The sequence below is a fragment of the Labeo rohita genome, chromosome 15 (genome assembly GCF_022985175.1).
Source record: "Labeo rohita strain BAU-BD-2019 chromosome 15, IGBB_LRoh.1.0, whole genome shotgun sequence".
Classification (NCBI taxonomy): domain Eukaryota; kingdom Metazoa; phylum Chordata; class Actinopteri; order Cypriniformes; family Cyprinidae; genus Labeo; species Labeo rohita.
The window spans coordinates 28,813,079-28,826,502 of NC_066883.1; the positions used below are offsets into that span (position 1 = coordinate 28,813,079).

Sequence of the window (13,424 nt, forward strand, 5' to 3'; positions counted from 1 at the left end):
TTTGTTCATAATTCCCTCCAGTTTCCAGCGTACAGACCATTAGTCTCCTTTGTGAGGTCACACAGTGCGCAGTTGTGTGTGAATATCATGGGAGTTTTGTTTCCTGTGCTTTGAAAACAGAAGCAGGGCTGTACCTCGCTAATTGGAGGCAGTGGAGCTGAAATCCTTAATTAACTGTCTGAGCATCACTGAAGTTAATTAGAGAACACGCTCACCTAAACCACAGCTCATGACACGTAAAAACAAGGACAATACATCTAATAAACATCCACGCTGCAAATGCACAGATATCTTCGCAAAACACACACAAAGCAAGCACAGACGTGCAGACTTGTTTTCTTATTATCGTGTTCGCAGCTCGTGTTACAAAAAAACAACTTTCTGGATTCAGTAGCAAGGGTTCCTAGAACAATTAGGAGCTATAATGCAGTCATTTGTTATGCAGTAATAGCTTTTGTTAGTACAGTGATTATTATAAAAATGCAAAAATAATATTATGTTGCCTAATGTGTGAGCTTTTATAATCTCCTGCATTATTAATGCAACATCTAATATTAATGTTTATTCTTGCATGATTGTATAATGTAGTGTATTCAATATTGAGGTAACTGTGCTTAAATTGTGCAAAAAATGACTCATATTTTAGCCAGAAGGAACAATTTGAAGTTAAAAACATCCTAATGATGGATTTGTTTGTTACAAACAAGCAGCTGGATTACTGCTGGATTGAAGTCATGATGTTTTAATCAGCTGTTTGGACTCTCATTCTGACGGCACCCATTCACTGCAGAGGATCAATTGGTGAGCAAGTGATATAATGCTAAATTTCTCTAAATCTCTTCTGATAAAGAAGAAACTCATTTACATCTTGGCCTGATGGTAAGTACATTTTCAGCATTTTCATTCTTAGGTGAACTATTCCTTCAGGTTTAGTTGCTACTCACTGTTGTTTGGGTTGTCTCCTATGATATGGTGTCGCCCACTCCAGTACCAGAGCAAAAGAGTGGCATCTCTGGATCCCGACACAATGTAGCAGTCACCCCCAATGTAAGACTCTGAGCGTGCCAGACATGTGACCACGTCCCAGTGACCGAACACTATCTGAGTGAGCTTGCCTGTAAACAAACATACAGTAAGTATCTTTTGTCCTTCACACTTCAGAACACAAATATGTTGGTCAGACCAATAAACAATATCTTGGCCACTCATTTCAAAGTAATAAAAGTGTTTGTGGAATGTGTCCAATATTACGAAAAGAACAATAAACTTATCACAAAAGTGAACTGTAAGAGTCTTCTGAAGCAATATGATAATGTTTTATAAGAGCAATGATTTTGAGAACCAATTATGTTATGTATGTGTTCTTTTTAATGAATCAGTTCATTCACAAAACAAGTTCAACTCACTGACTCATGTAACGCTCAAAGTATTCTCGTAGCTTCATAACATTATGGTTGAATCACTGATGTCACATGGACTATTTTATCGATGTCCTTACTACCTTTCCGGGCCTTGAACATGGCAGTTGCGTTGCTGTCTATGCAGGGTAAGAAAGTTCTTGGATTTCATCAAAAATATCTTCATTTGTGTTCTGAAGATGAATGGAGGTCTTACAGGTTTGGAACGACATGAGGGTAAGTATTTAATGACAGAATTTTCATTTTTGGGTGAACTCTTTAACAGGCAACTGAAAGTGAAAATAATCAGTAAATAACTTAAATTTCTAGAAGTATAAGATACAGGTCATTTGGACTACCTCAGGAGCAAATGATGACAAAATGTAACATTTTGGGTGAATAATTCCCTTAATGTCCATCGAGTGTCTTTTACCTGTGTCTGAAGAGTAAACACGGAAACTCTTGTCCCAGAAACCACACACCAGGATGTAGCGGTTATCAGCCGTCACCACAAAACACTGAGTGTTGATCTGAATGCTCTGGTCAACCAGGTCAGTGATTTGTCGTTTGTTTGTGCCCGAGTTGTTAGCTGGAAGAGACATGTTTAGTTTTGAAATCATTCGACTCATTTGACAATGTTTATCTTCTTTACTAAAAAGTCATTTTTGTGTCACTTCATCACAAATATTGTGAATATGATGACACTACCCACATCTGCTATTGAGCAGACAAATGGATAGTCCCTCTTCAAACTCATGCTATAGGTTAAATCATGTGTTGCTGTGTCAATTTAGTTGGCATATTCTTCACAAAAGAGCAGTGTTTTCAAAGCAACATAGAGACAGTGTTACACTTTCCATGTAAACAAATCTACTGTACAAACAGACTACTTAAATTAGTTATGAATGGGACAGAAGAAAGTATTCTAATAACAAAAATGTCAAACCCACCAATCAGTGAGTCCATCTCGATGGGGAGGTGATGGGCCTGCTCTAGTGAATATCCCGGAGCTCCTCGAAGACCTACACACACAGACAATAAACAAAATCAAAAAAACATTCAGCACCTGGTGGGAAACAAAAACACAGATAAGATGTTAAGACATTACGTTTTTTTCTCAAAAAATTATCAAAATTAAGTGATGCTTCAAAAAAAAAAAATAAATGCCAATGGGGTTACAAAAATAAACTGAATTTGAAGGGAAAATGTATTTTTCTGACCCTGTCTGGCAGACTTTTTTTTTTTAAATAGAAAGTTAATAAATAAAAAGAAAAGCAAATAGAATAGAAATAGTTTTAAGAGTGCTAGTGTTAGAGGGTTACATTTTTCAATAAATAAAAAGAAAAGTAGACAGATTAGAAATATAATTGAGAATGCTAGTGTTAGAAGGTTGTTTTTAATAAATAAAAAGAAAAGTAGATAGAATAGAAATAGAATTGAGAATGCTAGTGTTAGATGATTATTTTTTAATAAATAAAAAGAAAAGTAGATAGAATAGAAATAGAACTGAGAATGCTAGTATTAGATGATTATTTTTTAATAAATAAAAAGAAAATTAGAATAGAATTAGAATTGAGAATGCCAGTGTTAGTTTTTTTATAAATAAAAAAGGTAGATAGAATAGAAATAGAATTAAAAACGCCAGTGTTAGTTGTTTATCTTTTAATAAATAAAAAAAAATTAGAATAGAAATTGAATTGAGAATTCCAGTGTTAGTTGGTTAATTTTTTAATAAATAAAAAGAAAATTAGAATAGAAATAGAATTAAGAGTGCTAGTGTTAGAGTTTTTTTATAAATAAAAAGAAAAGTAGATAGAATAGAAATAGAATTGAGAATGCTAGTGTTAGAGGGTTGTTTTCACAAATAAAAAGGAAATTAGAATACAAATAGAATTGAGAGTGTTAGTTATAGTTTTTTTATAAATAAAAAGGTAGATAGAATAGAAATAGAATTGAGAATGCCAGTGTTAGTTTGTTCATTTTTTAATAAATAAAAAGAAAAGTAGATAGAATAGAAATAGAATTGAGAATGCTAGTGTTAGATGATTATTTTTTAATAAATAAAAAGAAAAGTAGATAGAATAGAAATAGAACTGAGAATGCTAGTGTTAGATGATTATTTTTTAATAAATAAAAAGAAAATTAGAATAGAAATAGAACTGAGAATGCCAGTGTTAGTTTTTTTATAAATAAAAAAGGTAGATAGAATAGAAATAGAATTAAAAACGCCAGTGTTAGTTGTTTATCTTTTAATAAAAAAAAATTAGAATAGAAATTGAATTGAGAATGCCAGTGTTAGTTGGTTAATTTTTTAATAAATAAAAAGAAAATTAGAATAGAAATAGAATTAAGAGTGCTAGTGTTAGAGGTTTTTTTTATAAATAAAAAGAAAAGTAGATAGAATAGAAATAGAATTGAGAATGCTAGTGTTAGAGGGTTTTCACAAATAAAAAGGAAAGTGGATTGAATAGAAATAGAATTGAGAATGCTAGTGTTAGAGGATTAATTTTTTTTAATAAATAAAAAGAAAATTAGAATACAAATAGAATTGAGAGTGTTATAGTTTTTTTATAAATAAAAAGAAAGGTAGATAGAATAGAAATAGAATTGAGAATGCCAGTGTTAGTTTGTTAATTTTTTAATAAATAAAAAGAAAAGTAGATAGAATAGAAATAGAATTGAGAATGCTAGTGTTAGATGATTATTTTTTAATAAATAAAAAGAAAATTAGAATAGAAATAGAACTGAGAATGCCGGTGTTAGTTTTTTTATAAATAAAAAAGGTAGATAGAATAGAAATAGAATTAAAAACGCCAGTGTTAGTTGTTTATCTTTTAATAAATAAAAAAAAATTAGAATAGAAATTGAATTGAGAATGCCAGTGTTAGTTGGTTAATTTTTTAATAAATAAAAAGAAAATTAGAATAGAAATAGAATTAAGAGTGCTAGTGTTAGAGTTTTTTTATAAATAAAAAGAAAAGTAGATAGAATAGAAATAGAATTGAGAATGCTAGTGTTAGAGGGTTGTTTTCACAAATAAAAAGGAAAGTGGATTGAATAGAAATAGAATTGAGAATGCTAGTGTTAGAGGATTAATTTTTTTTAATAAATAAAAAGAAAATTAGAATACAAATAGAATTGAGAGTGTTAGTTATAGTTTTTTTTATAAATAAAAAGAAAGGTAGATAGAATAGAAATAGAATTGAGAATGCCAGTGTTAGTTTGTTAATTTTTTAATAAATAAAAAGAAAAGTAGATAGAATAGAAATAGAATTGAGAGTGGTAATGTTAGAGTGTTGTTTTTAACAAATAAGTAGATAGAATAGAAATAGAATTTAAAGTGTTAGAGGGTTAAGGTTTGTTTTGTTTTTTAATAAATAAAAAGAAAAGTAGATGGAATAGAAATAGAATTGAGAGTGCTAGTGTTAGAGGGATAAGGGTTTTTAATAAATAAAAAGAAAAGTAAATAGAAAATAAATAGAATTGAAATAGAATTGAGATTTGAGTTGTTTTTGTAAAAAAAATGACAGAACAGAAATAAGAATTGAGAGTGCTAGTGTTAAAGGGTTAAGTTTTTTTAAGAATTAAACAGAAACGTGAAAAATACTGAGTAACAAAATCATTTTTGCAGTGACGCTCTCACAAATTTCTATCCACAGACACCTGCCCGGCTGCCACAGTCAAGTCCACTTCCTGACCCCATCCCATACGACATGGGGTCTTTATGGGGACCCACCAGTCAGATCTCCATGGTGCTTATTGATTTCTCTCCCTCTCCAGTGTCAGGCAGGCCAGAGCTATAGCCCCCTTGAGGCTGGCCTACAGGCAAAGACCGCCATTTTAGGCTCAGTGTGGCGGCCTTATTACGTTCATTATTTCATGGGAACAGCACACACACATGGCTGGAGCGGGCTGGTCCTGCAGCTGCAGCCATTAGTAGTGTGAGAGAGCGAGGTTGCCACGTTTGGTCCTGACATCACTATGTGTTGCCGTGACAGCTGGGGAGGTGTTAGGCGAAAGGAGAGGCCGTGATAGGCTAATTTAGCCCGTCGCCACGGCGCCCGACCTCTGACCCGCAGGTGAGGGGGGCTCCGGGGGAACGGCTAGTTGGGTAATGTTGTTCACACATGGCCAAGTGGTAACATGTGGAGTGTAGCTGTTTTTTTGTTATGGTGTGAAATTAAGCTATTAGCTGGTTAGCTAGTATGAAGAGATTCCCACTCACCCACAGTGTTGTGCCAGCGGTTGACGGCGAAAAGCCGGCTGCAGGTGATTGTGACGACAGCGGGGAGGGTCAGGTGTGGCAGTGTGTTGGCGGCCACGTGAGTGACGGGAGAGTTGGAGGGAAACTTCAGCACCATGATGACATCCTGCTGCATCTGATCCTTAAACATGAGCGGACTCTGCGGAAGGAAACACTGTTGAACAGAGAAAGCAAAGGAAGAGAAGGATGGAAAAGAGGGAGGGGAGGAAGAGATAGATGAGGAGAGGTTGTTAGCGAAGAGGAAAGCGGTAAAAAAAAGAGTTGGGACACAGAGGACAGACTGTATGTGGTAGTTTAGGAGGAGAGTCAGGGAGGAGACTGAGGACTTTAAAGGAATACTTGTGCAAAAAAAAAAAAAAAAAAACTGATCAAAAATACAGTACAAAAAAATAACGAAAAAAAGTTACAAAATAGTATACTTAAAATGCCTTACTTATAATTGGATATTTTTAAAAATACTAAAAAGAAAAGTAGATAGAATAGAAATAGAATTGAGATTGCTAGTGTTAGAGGTTTAAGTTTATTTAAATAAATAAATAGAAAAGTAGATAGAATAGAAATAGAATTAAGCACGGTAGTGTTAAAGGGTTAAGTTTACTTAATAAATAAAAAGAAAAGTAGAATAGAAATAGAATTGAGAGTGCTAGTGTTAGAGGGTTACATTTATTTAATAAATAAAAAGAAAAAAGAATAGAAATAAAATCGAGAGTGCTAGTATTAGAGGGTTATTTTTGTTTATTTTTTGGTGAATAAAAAGAAAAAGTAGACAGAATAGAAATAGAATTGAGATTGCTAGTGTTAGAGGTTTAAGTTTATTTAATAAATAAAAAGAAAAGTAGATAGAACAAAAATAGAATTGAGTGCACTAGTGTTAGAGGGTTAGGTTTATTTAATAAATAAAAAGAAAAATAGATAGAATAGAAATAGAACAGAGTGCTAGCATTAGAGGGTTTTTAGTTTGTTTTTAGTATATAAAAAGAAAAGTAGATAGAATAGAAATAGAATTGAGTGTGCTAGTGTTAGAGGGTTACATTTATTTAATAAATAAAAAGAAAAAAGAATAGAAATAGAATCGAGAGTGATAGTATTAGAGGGTTATTTTTGTTTATTTTTTGGTGAATAAAAAGTAGAATAGAAATAGAATTGAGATTGCTAGTGTTAGAGGGTTAAGTTTATTTAATAAATAAAAAGAAAAATAGATAGAATAGAAATAGAACTGAGAGTGCTAGTATTGGAGGGTTTTTGGTTTGTTTTTAGTATATAAAAAGAAAAGTAGATAGAACAGAAATAGAATTGAGTGTGCTAGTGTTAGGGATTTACATTTAATAAAAAAAAATAGAAACAGAATCAAGAGTGCTAGTATTAGAGGGTTATTTTTTGTTTATTTTTAGTGAATAAAAAGAAAAGTAGAATAGAAATAGAATTGAGATTGCTAGTGTAAGTTTATTTAATAAATAAAAAGATAAATAGAATAGAAATAGAACTGAGAGTGCTAGTATTAGAGGGTTTTTGTTTTGTTTTTAGTATATAAAAAGAAAAGTAGATAGAATAGAAATAGAATTGAGTGTGCTAGTGTTAGAGGGTTACATTTATTTAATAAATAAAAAGAAAAAGAATAGAAATAGAATCGAGAGTGCTAGTATTAGAGGGTTTTTTGTTTGTTTTTTAGTACATAAAAAGAAAAGCAGATAGAAATAGAATTGAGTGTACTAGTGTTAGAGGGTTAAGCTTATTTAATAAAAAGAAAGTAGATAGAATAGAAACAGAATTGAGAATGCTAGTGTTAGAGAGTTATTTTTTTAATAAATAAAAAAAAGATACAATAGAAATACAATTGAGTGTGCTAGTGTTAGTTTTTTATAAATAAAAAGGAAAGTAGATAGAATAGAAATAGAATTTAAATTGTTAGTGTTAGAGGGTTAAGGTTTGTTTTGTTTTTTAATAAATAAAAAGACAAGTAGAATAGAAATCGAATTGAGAGTGGTAGTGTTAGAGGTTTTTAATAAATAAAAATAAAAGTATATAGAATAGAAATAGAATTAAAAGTGCTAATGTTAGAGGGTAAGGGGTTTTTGTTTTTTATTAATAAAAAGAAAAGTAGATAAAAATAGCATTGAGAGTGCTGGTGTTAGAGGGTTAAGTTATTTTTTTAGTTAATAAAAAGAAAAGTAGATAGAATAGAAATAGAATTGAGACTGCTAGTGTTAGAGGGTTAAGTTTTTTTTAAGTGTTTTTTAATAAATAAAAAGAAAAGTAGATAATATATAAATGGAATTAAGAATGCTAGTGTTAGAGGGTTAAGTTTTTCGTGTTTTAATAAAAATTTGAATATAAATAGAATTAAGAATGCTAGTGTTAGAGGGTTATTTTTTGTGTTTTAATAAAAAGTAGATAGAATAGAAATACAATTGAGATTGCTAGTGTTAGAGGGTTAAGTTTTTCGTGTTTTAATAAATAAAAAGCAGACAGAATATAAACAGAATTGAGAATGCTAGTGTCAGAGGGTTATGTTTTTTTAGTCTTTTAATACATAAAAAGTAGATGATAGAATATAAATAGAATTGAGATGCTAGTGTTAGAGGGTTATGTTTTTTGGCGTTTTAATAAATAAAAAGTAAATAGAATAGAAATAGAATTGAGAGTGCTAGTGTTAGAGGGTTACGTTTTTTTGCTGTTTTTTAATAATACAAAGAAAAGTAGATAAAATAGAAATAAAATTGAGAGTGCTAGTGTTAGAGGGTTACGTTTTTTATAATAAATAAAAAGAAAAGAGTATAGAATAGAAACAGAACTGAAAGTGCTAGTGTTAGAGGGCTATTTTTTTATGAAGTTGCTATTTTTGTTTTCTTTGCACACAAAATATATATATATATATATATATATATATATATAACATTTCAAATAGACATCACAGTAGTGAAATCTGCACTGAAAAAACTGTGTTTTACTCTGATTTGAGGCGCATTTTATTATGGACATCTTTGACAACCACAAACTCAACTAACGGTCAAACTTATAGCAGTAGGCTGCAAACAATTACTCTGAAATATAAACAAGCGCTAATTATAAAACTTGTACTGACAGCATTACAACATTCTCTTTGTAAACTCCAGCATGATTGTTATGACAGATCCTTGATTGAGATGGGAATGATTAGTATTGAGGTGTGAGGACTTATACGGCCAGTAGAGAGCACTGTTCTCCCGACACAACTATCTGATGAGAGACTTCTCTGTGATGGAGTTGTGAGCTCCTGGAAGTATGGCAGGTCTGTGTGTCATGTATTTGTGTTAGGGCATGTGTGGCTCTGTGAAGGTTGTTGTACACAGAGCTAGTGACTACCTGGAAGTAGCAGCGCTTGACTTTTCAGCATGTGGGTGCAAGTAAGGTGCAAACTACAAATTGGATAAAGCCTACAGTATAGCTACAAAATAGAAAACAATAGAAATGGCCTGGATGCCTGGATTTGTTCACGAGTATATATATATATATATATATATGAAGAGTTCCACTGCAAAAGCCTCTAAAAGCCATCTTGGTCAAAAATGAGATAACGATACTGAGTGACTGTTCTCTAGTATATGTTCATCAAGTACTTTCCCTTCAAATGCACTAAATCCCAGCCTCAATTCATTCAGAAGTACCTGTACTTACATAGAAACCTATACACAGTAGCCAGAAAGAAATGCTAATTTTAAAGAAAACGTCAGACGTACTTAGAGGCTTTTGCACCTGAACTCTTCATATATACACACACACACATATTTATTTGTAGTTTTAAAAAATAATTTTTAAAGTAATAAAATTGTGCCTTTTTTTGTTTTTTATTAAAAAAAAAAAAAGATTTTTGTCACCTTTTTTGTTTTGTATTAAAAAAAAGATCTTTGGTTTTGTATTAATATTTATATATATTGGTTATATATAAAACTATTATTTATTTTGCAAAATCTGATGGTGTTCTTTAGGGAAAAAATATACACACATTTATTTGTAATTTTTTATTATTTTAAAAATAATAAAATCAGGCTTTTTTGGGTTTTCATTTAAAAAAAAATTTTGGTTATATATTAATATTTATATATATTGGTTATGTATAAAAATATTTAGCAAAATGGTGTTCTAATGGTTCTTTAAAATAAATATATATATATATATATATATATATATGTTGCAAAATCTACTTTTTTTTTATATATATAGATATATATATGTTTTATATTTTTTTATAATTTTCAAAATAATAAAATGGTTTATAATATTGGTTATATATATAACTAATATTTATTTTGCAAAATATATATATACACACACATATACACACACACACACACACACACATTTATTTGTAGTTTTTTTATTACTTTAAAAAATAATAAAATTGTGTAATTGTGTAATACTGTAATATTAATTAACTACATTACCAGTCAAACGTTTTTGAACAGTTTTTTAAAAAAGTCTCTTCTGCTTACCAACCCTGCATCTATTTAATCCAGCAAAAACAGTAAAAATTTTTAATATTTTTACTATTTAAAATAACTGTTTTATATTTGAATATATTTTAAAATGTATTTATTCCTGTGATTTTAAAGCTGATTTTTCAGCGTCATTACTCCAGTCACATGATCCTTCAGAAATCATTCTAATATTCTGATTTGCTGTTCAAGAAACATTTTATTATTATTATTATCAATATTTAAAACAGTTGAGTACATTTTTTCAGGATTCTTTGACAAATAGAAAGATCCAAAGATCAGCATTTATCTGAAATAAAAGCTTTTGTAACATTATAAAATTGTGTTTTTTTGTTAAAAGTATTATTTATTTTGCAGAATCTGATGGTGTTCTTTAGGGAAAAAAAAATATAATATATTTTATAAAATATATATTTTAAAAATAATAAAATGGCTTATAATATTGGTTATATATAAAACTAATATTACTATTTGCAAATATATATAATTTATTTGTAGTTTTTAAAAATATTTTTTTTAAATAATAAAATGTGCCTTTTTTGGTTTTCATTTAAAAAAATTGGGTTCCTGGGATCAGGGGGAGAAAAACAGCTTGAATGCTGTGAATATTTTTAAAATTGCTTCATTATGGTTTCATGAACCTTCCAAAAAAAAACTATTTACTAGAATACATTTGCCACTACATATGAGAGGAAGCAAAAAGGGTTTTTTTTGTGATTATTGCATTGCTTGGGCAATACAACAAACAGTGATCAAGAATTTTGTCCCTGGAAAAAGTAGATTTTTACTGGGAAAAAATCTTTATAATGAATAAATGCTGTTTAATTATTACAGTTTAAATGTAGTTATAACTGCAGTGTCACTATTTTCAGTGTTTATCACACTGCAGATTGAGCTAAACTACAACATGGCTGCTGCAAAACTTCTGGACATATGGACGTGAGACTGTTGTGCTGTGTTTTGGGGAACGGTCCGAAGGTCAGGCGTCACTGCCCTTGTTGGAAATAATAACTTCCCTACTGCTGCGCAAAAAAAACACAACAAATACACACACAGTGATTTTATTACACACTCTCACACTCGCTGTTCTCACCAGGTGCATGGCGGAGCTACGGGGAGGATGTGGCTCGATGAGCAACTGAGATGGCGCCTGTCCAACACTTTGGATCTGAGCCTCGATGGCCTGCAGCAAGAGAGAAAGAAAGATACAGAGGAAAGAGAGGAAAAGATAGACAGAGGGAGGAAGGAGAGAGAGAGAGAGAGCGGGCTGTCAGTATCGATACGCATCAAAGTGATGGGTCAATGCGTTACTTGACAATGCAAGCAAACCCCCCCTCCAGCCCAGCCTCGGTTGCTGTGGGGGGGTTGGTTAGTGACTATGAGTGGGTGAGTGAGTTCTAAAACCCACCGCAAACTACCCCTGCCCTGCCCCCTTCAAAGCCTGCAGAGTCATCCAAGTGTTAGTATGGAAGAGACAAGCCTTTCCTTATTAACATGCTTCAGTTAACCGTTCCCATTTCCAGGAGCAGGGCCCACGTATACACCCCCCCACCCCCCAATTCAGCGAGCAGACGTTAACCTGGACTGACGCACAGCCAGGACTGCGGCAGAACCCTCCCTCTCAGATGTTATTGTGCCGGAGACAAAGGGCAGAAAGAGCACACACACATACACACACCGACTCCAACAATATACAATAGAAACAGGACTATTAATAATAGTAGTAGTACTAATGATGCATTGAAGATCACAAACACGCCACAAGATAATACCGTAATGTGAGATTATATGATTTATGATGTAATTAATATTCAGGCATTTATGCTTTATGCTTTATCTAAATGAAGAACATAAAGAAGTGAAAAATATCATAGTGCCACAATATCGCAATAAAGTTTTAAGTTTAAGCTAAAGTTGTACTGTAGCTAGAATAGAAGTTGTATGAAATATATCTACGAAAATAATTACACTTTATTTTAAGGTGTCCTTGTTACAGTACCTTTAAGTACTGTAATATTAATTAACTACTGTTATATTAATTAACTACATTACCAGTCAAAAGTTTTTGAACAGTTTTTTAAAAAAGTCTCTTCTGCTTACCAACCCTGCATCTATTTAATCCAGCAAAAATAGTACAATTTTTAAATATTTTTACTATTTACAATAACTATTTTATATTTGAATATATTTTAAAATCTATTTATTCCTGATTTCAAAGCTGATTTTTTAGCGTCATTACTCCAGTCACATGATCCTTCAGAAATCATTCTAATATTCTGATTTGCTGTTCAAGAAACATTTTATTATTATTATTATTATTATTATTATTATCAATATTTAAAACAGCTGAGTACATTTTTTTAGGATTCTTTGATGAATAGTAAGATCCAAAGATCAGCATTTATCTGAAATAAAAGCTTTTGTAACATTATACACTATACCATTCAAAAACCTGGAGTCTAGGAGTTTTTTGGAGGAAAGAAATTATAGAAAATGACATTAATTATATTATAGAATTATAGAAAATATATTATTATACTTACGTTACAAGATTTTCTTCTTCTGTTACAAAATGCTGTTCCTTCCATTCATCAAAGAAACCTGAAAAAATCTACTCATCTGTTTTTAGCATAATAATAATAATAATAATAAATATTTTTTGAGCAGCAAAAAAGAATATTATTAATAATTTCTGAAGATCATGTGGCTGGAGTAGTGATGCTAAACATTAAGCTTTGAAATCACAAAAATCTAATTACATTTTAAAATATATTCAAATAGAAAACAGTTATTTTAAATAGTCAAAATAGTTTAAAAATGTTTTTTTTGCTGTACATAAACACTTGACTGGTAGTATACATTTAAGTATTGAGTAATACTTAATATATGTTTAGGGTTAAAATTAGGGTTTGGCTTAGGGATACTTGCATGTAATTATGCATAATTTAATGTTTTTATAATAGTAAGTACATGTGTAGAAATCATATACTATATAAAAATCATATATAGTATATACTGTAGATAATCCTAAAATAATCCTAACAAGTCTGTGAATGGTAATAATCAATTCTTAATTCTAAAAAAAACCCTTGACATAACCTGTAAAATTCATAATTGGCCAACTGACATTAAATACACTAATGTTCAAAATAAATAAATAAATAAATGAATACATTCATTCAGCAAGGATGCATTAAATTGATCAAAGTGACAGTAATGACATTTATAATGTTGCAAAAAAAACTATTTAAAATAAATGCTGCTCTTTTGAACTTTTTTTATTCATCACAT

General features: G+C 30.6%; 1 protein-coding gene across 3 annotated transcripts in view; it reads right to left on the reverse strand.

Annotated features, from left to right (window-relative positions):
* The window catches only part of nbeab (neurobeachin b), a 366,342-nt gene that overhangs the window by 11,275 nt on the left and 341,643 nt on the right, over positions 1 to 13,424 (reverse strand). For all 3 annotated transcript variants that reach the window (XM_051129640.1, XM_051129642.1, XM_051129641.1), the window contains 5 exons: positions 11,227 to 11,316; positions 5,623 to 5,815; positions 2,348 to 2,419; positions 1,831 to 1,986; positions 945 to 1,115 (listed from right to left, as the gene is read on the reverse strand). In XM_051129640.1, coding sequence (XP_050985597.1) covers positions 945 to 1,115; positions 1,831 to 1,986; positions 2,348 to 2,419; positions 5,623 to 5,815; positions 11,227 to 11,316 — 682 coding nt within the window. The remainder of the gene's footprint in view (positions 1 to 944; positions 1,116 to 1,830; positions 1,987 to 2,347; positions 2,420 to 5,622; positions 5,816 to 11,226; positions 11,317 to 13,424) is intronic.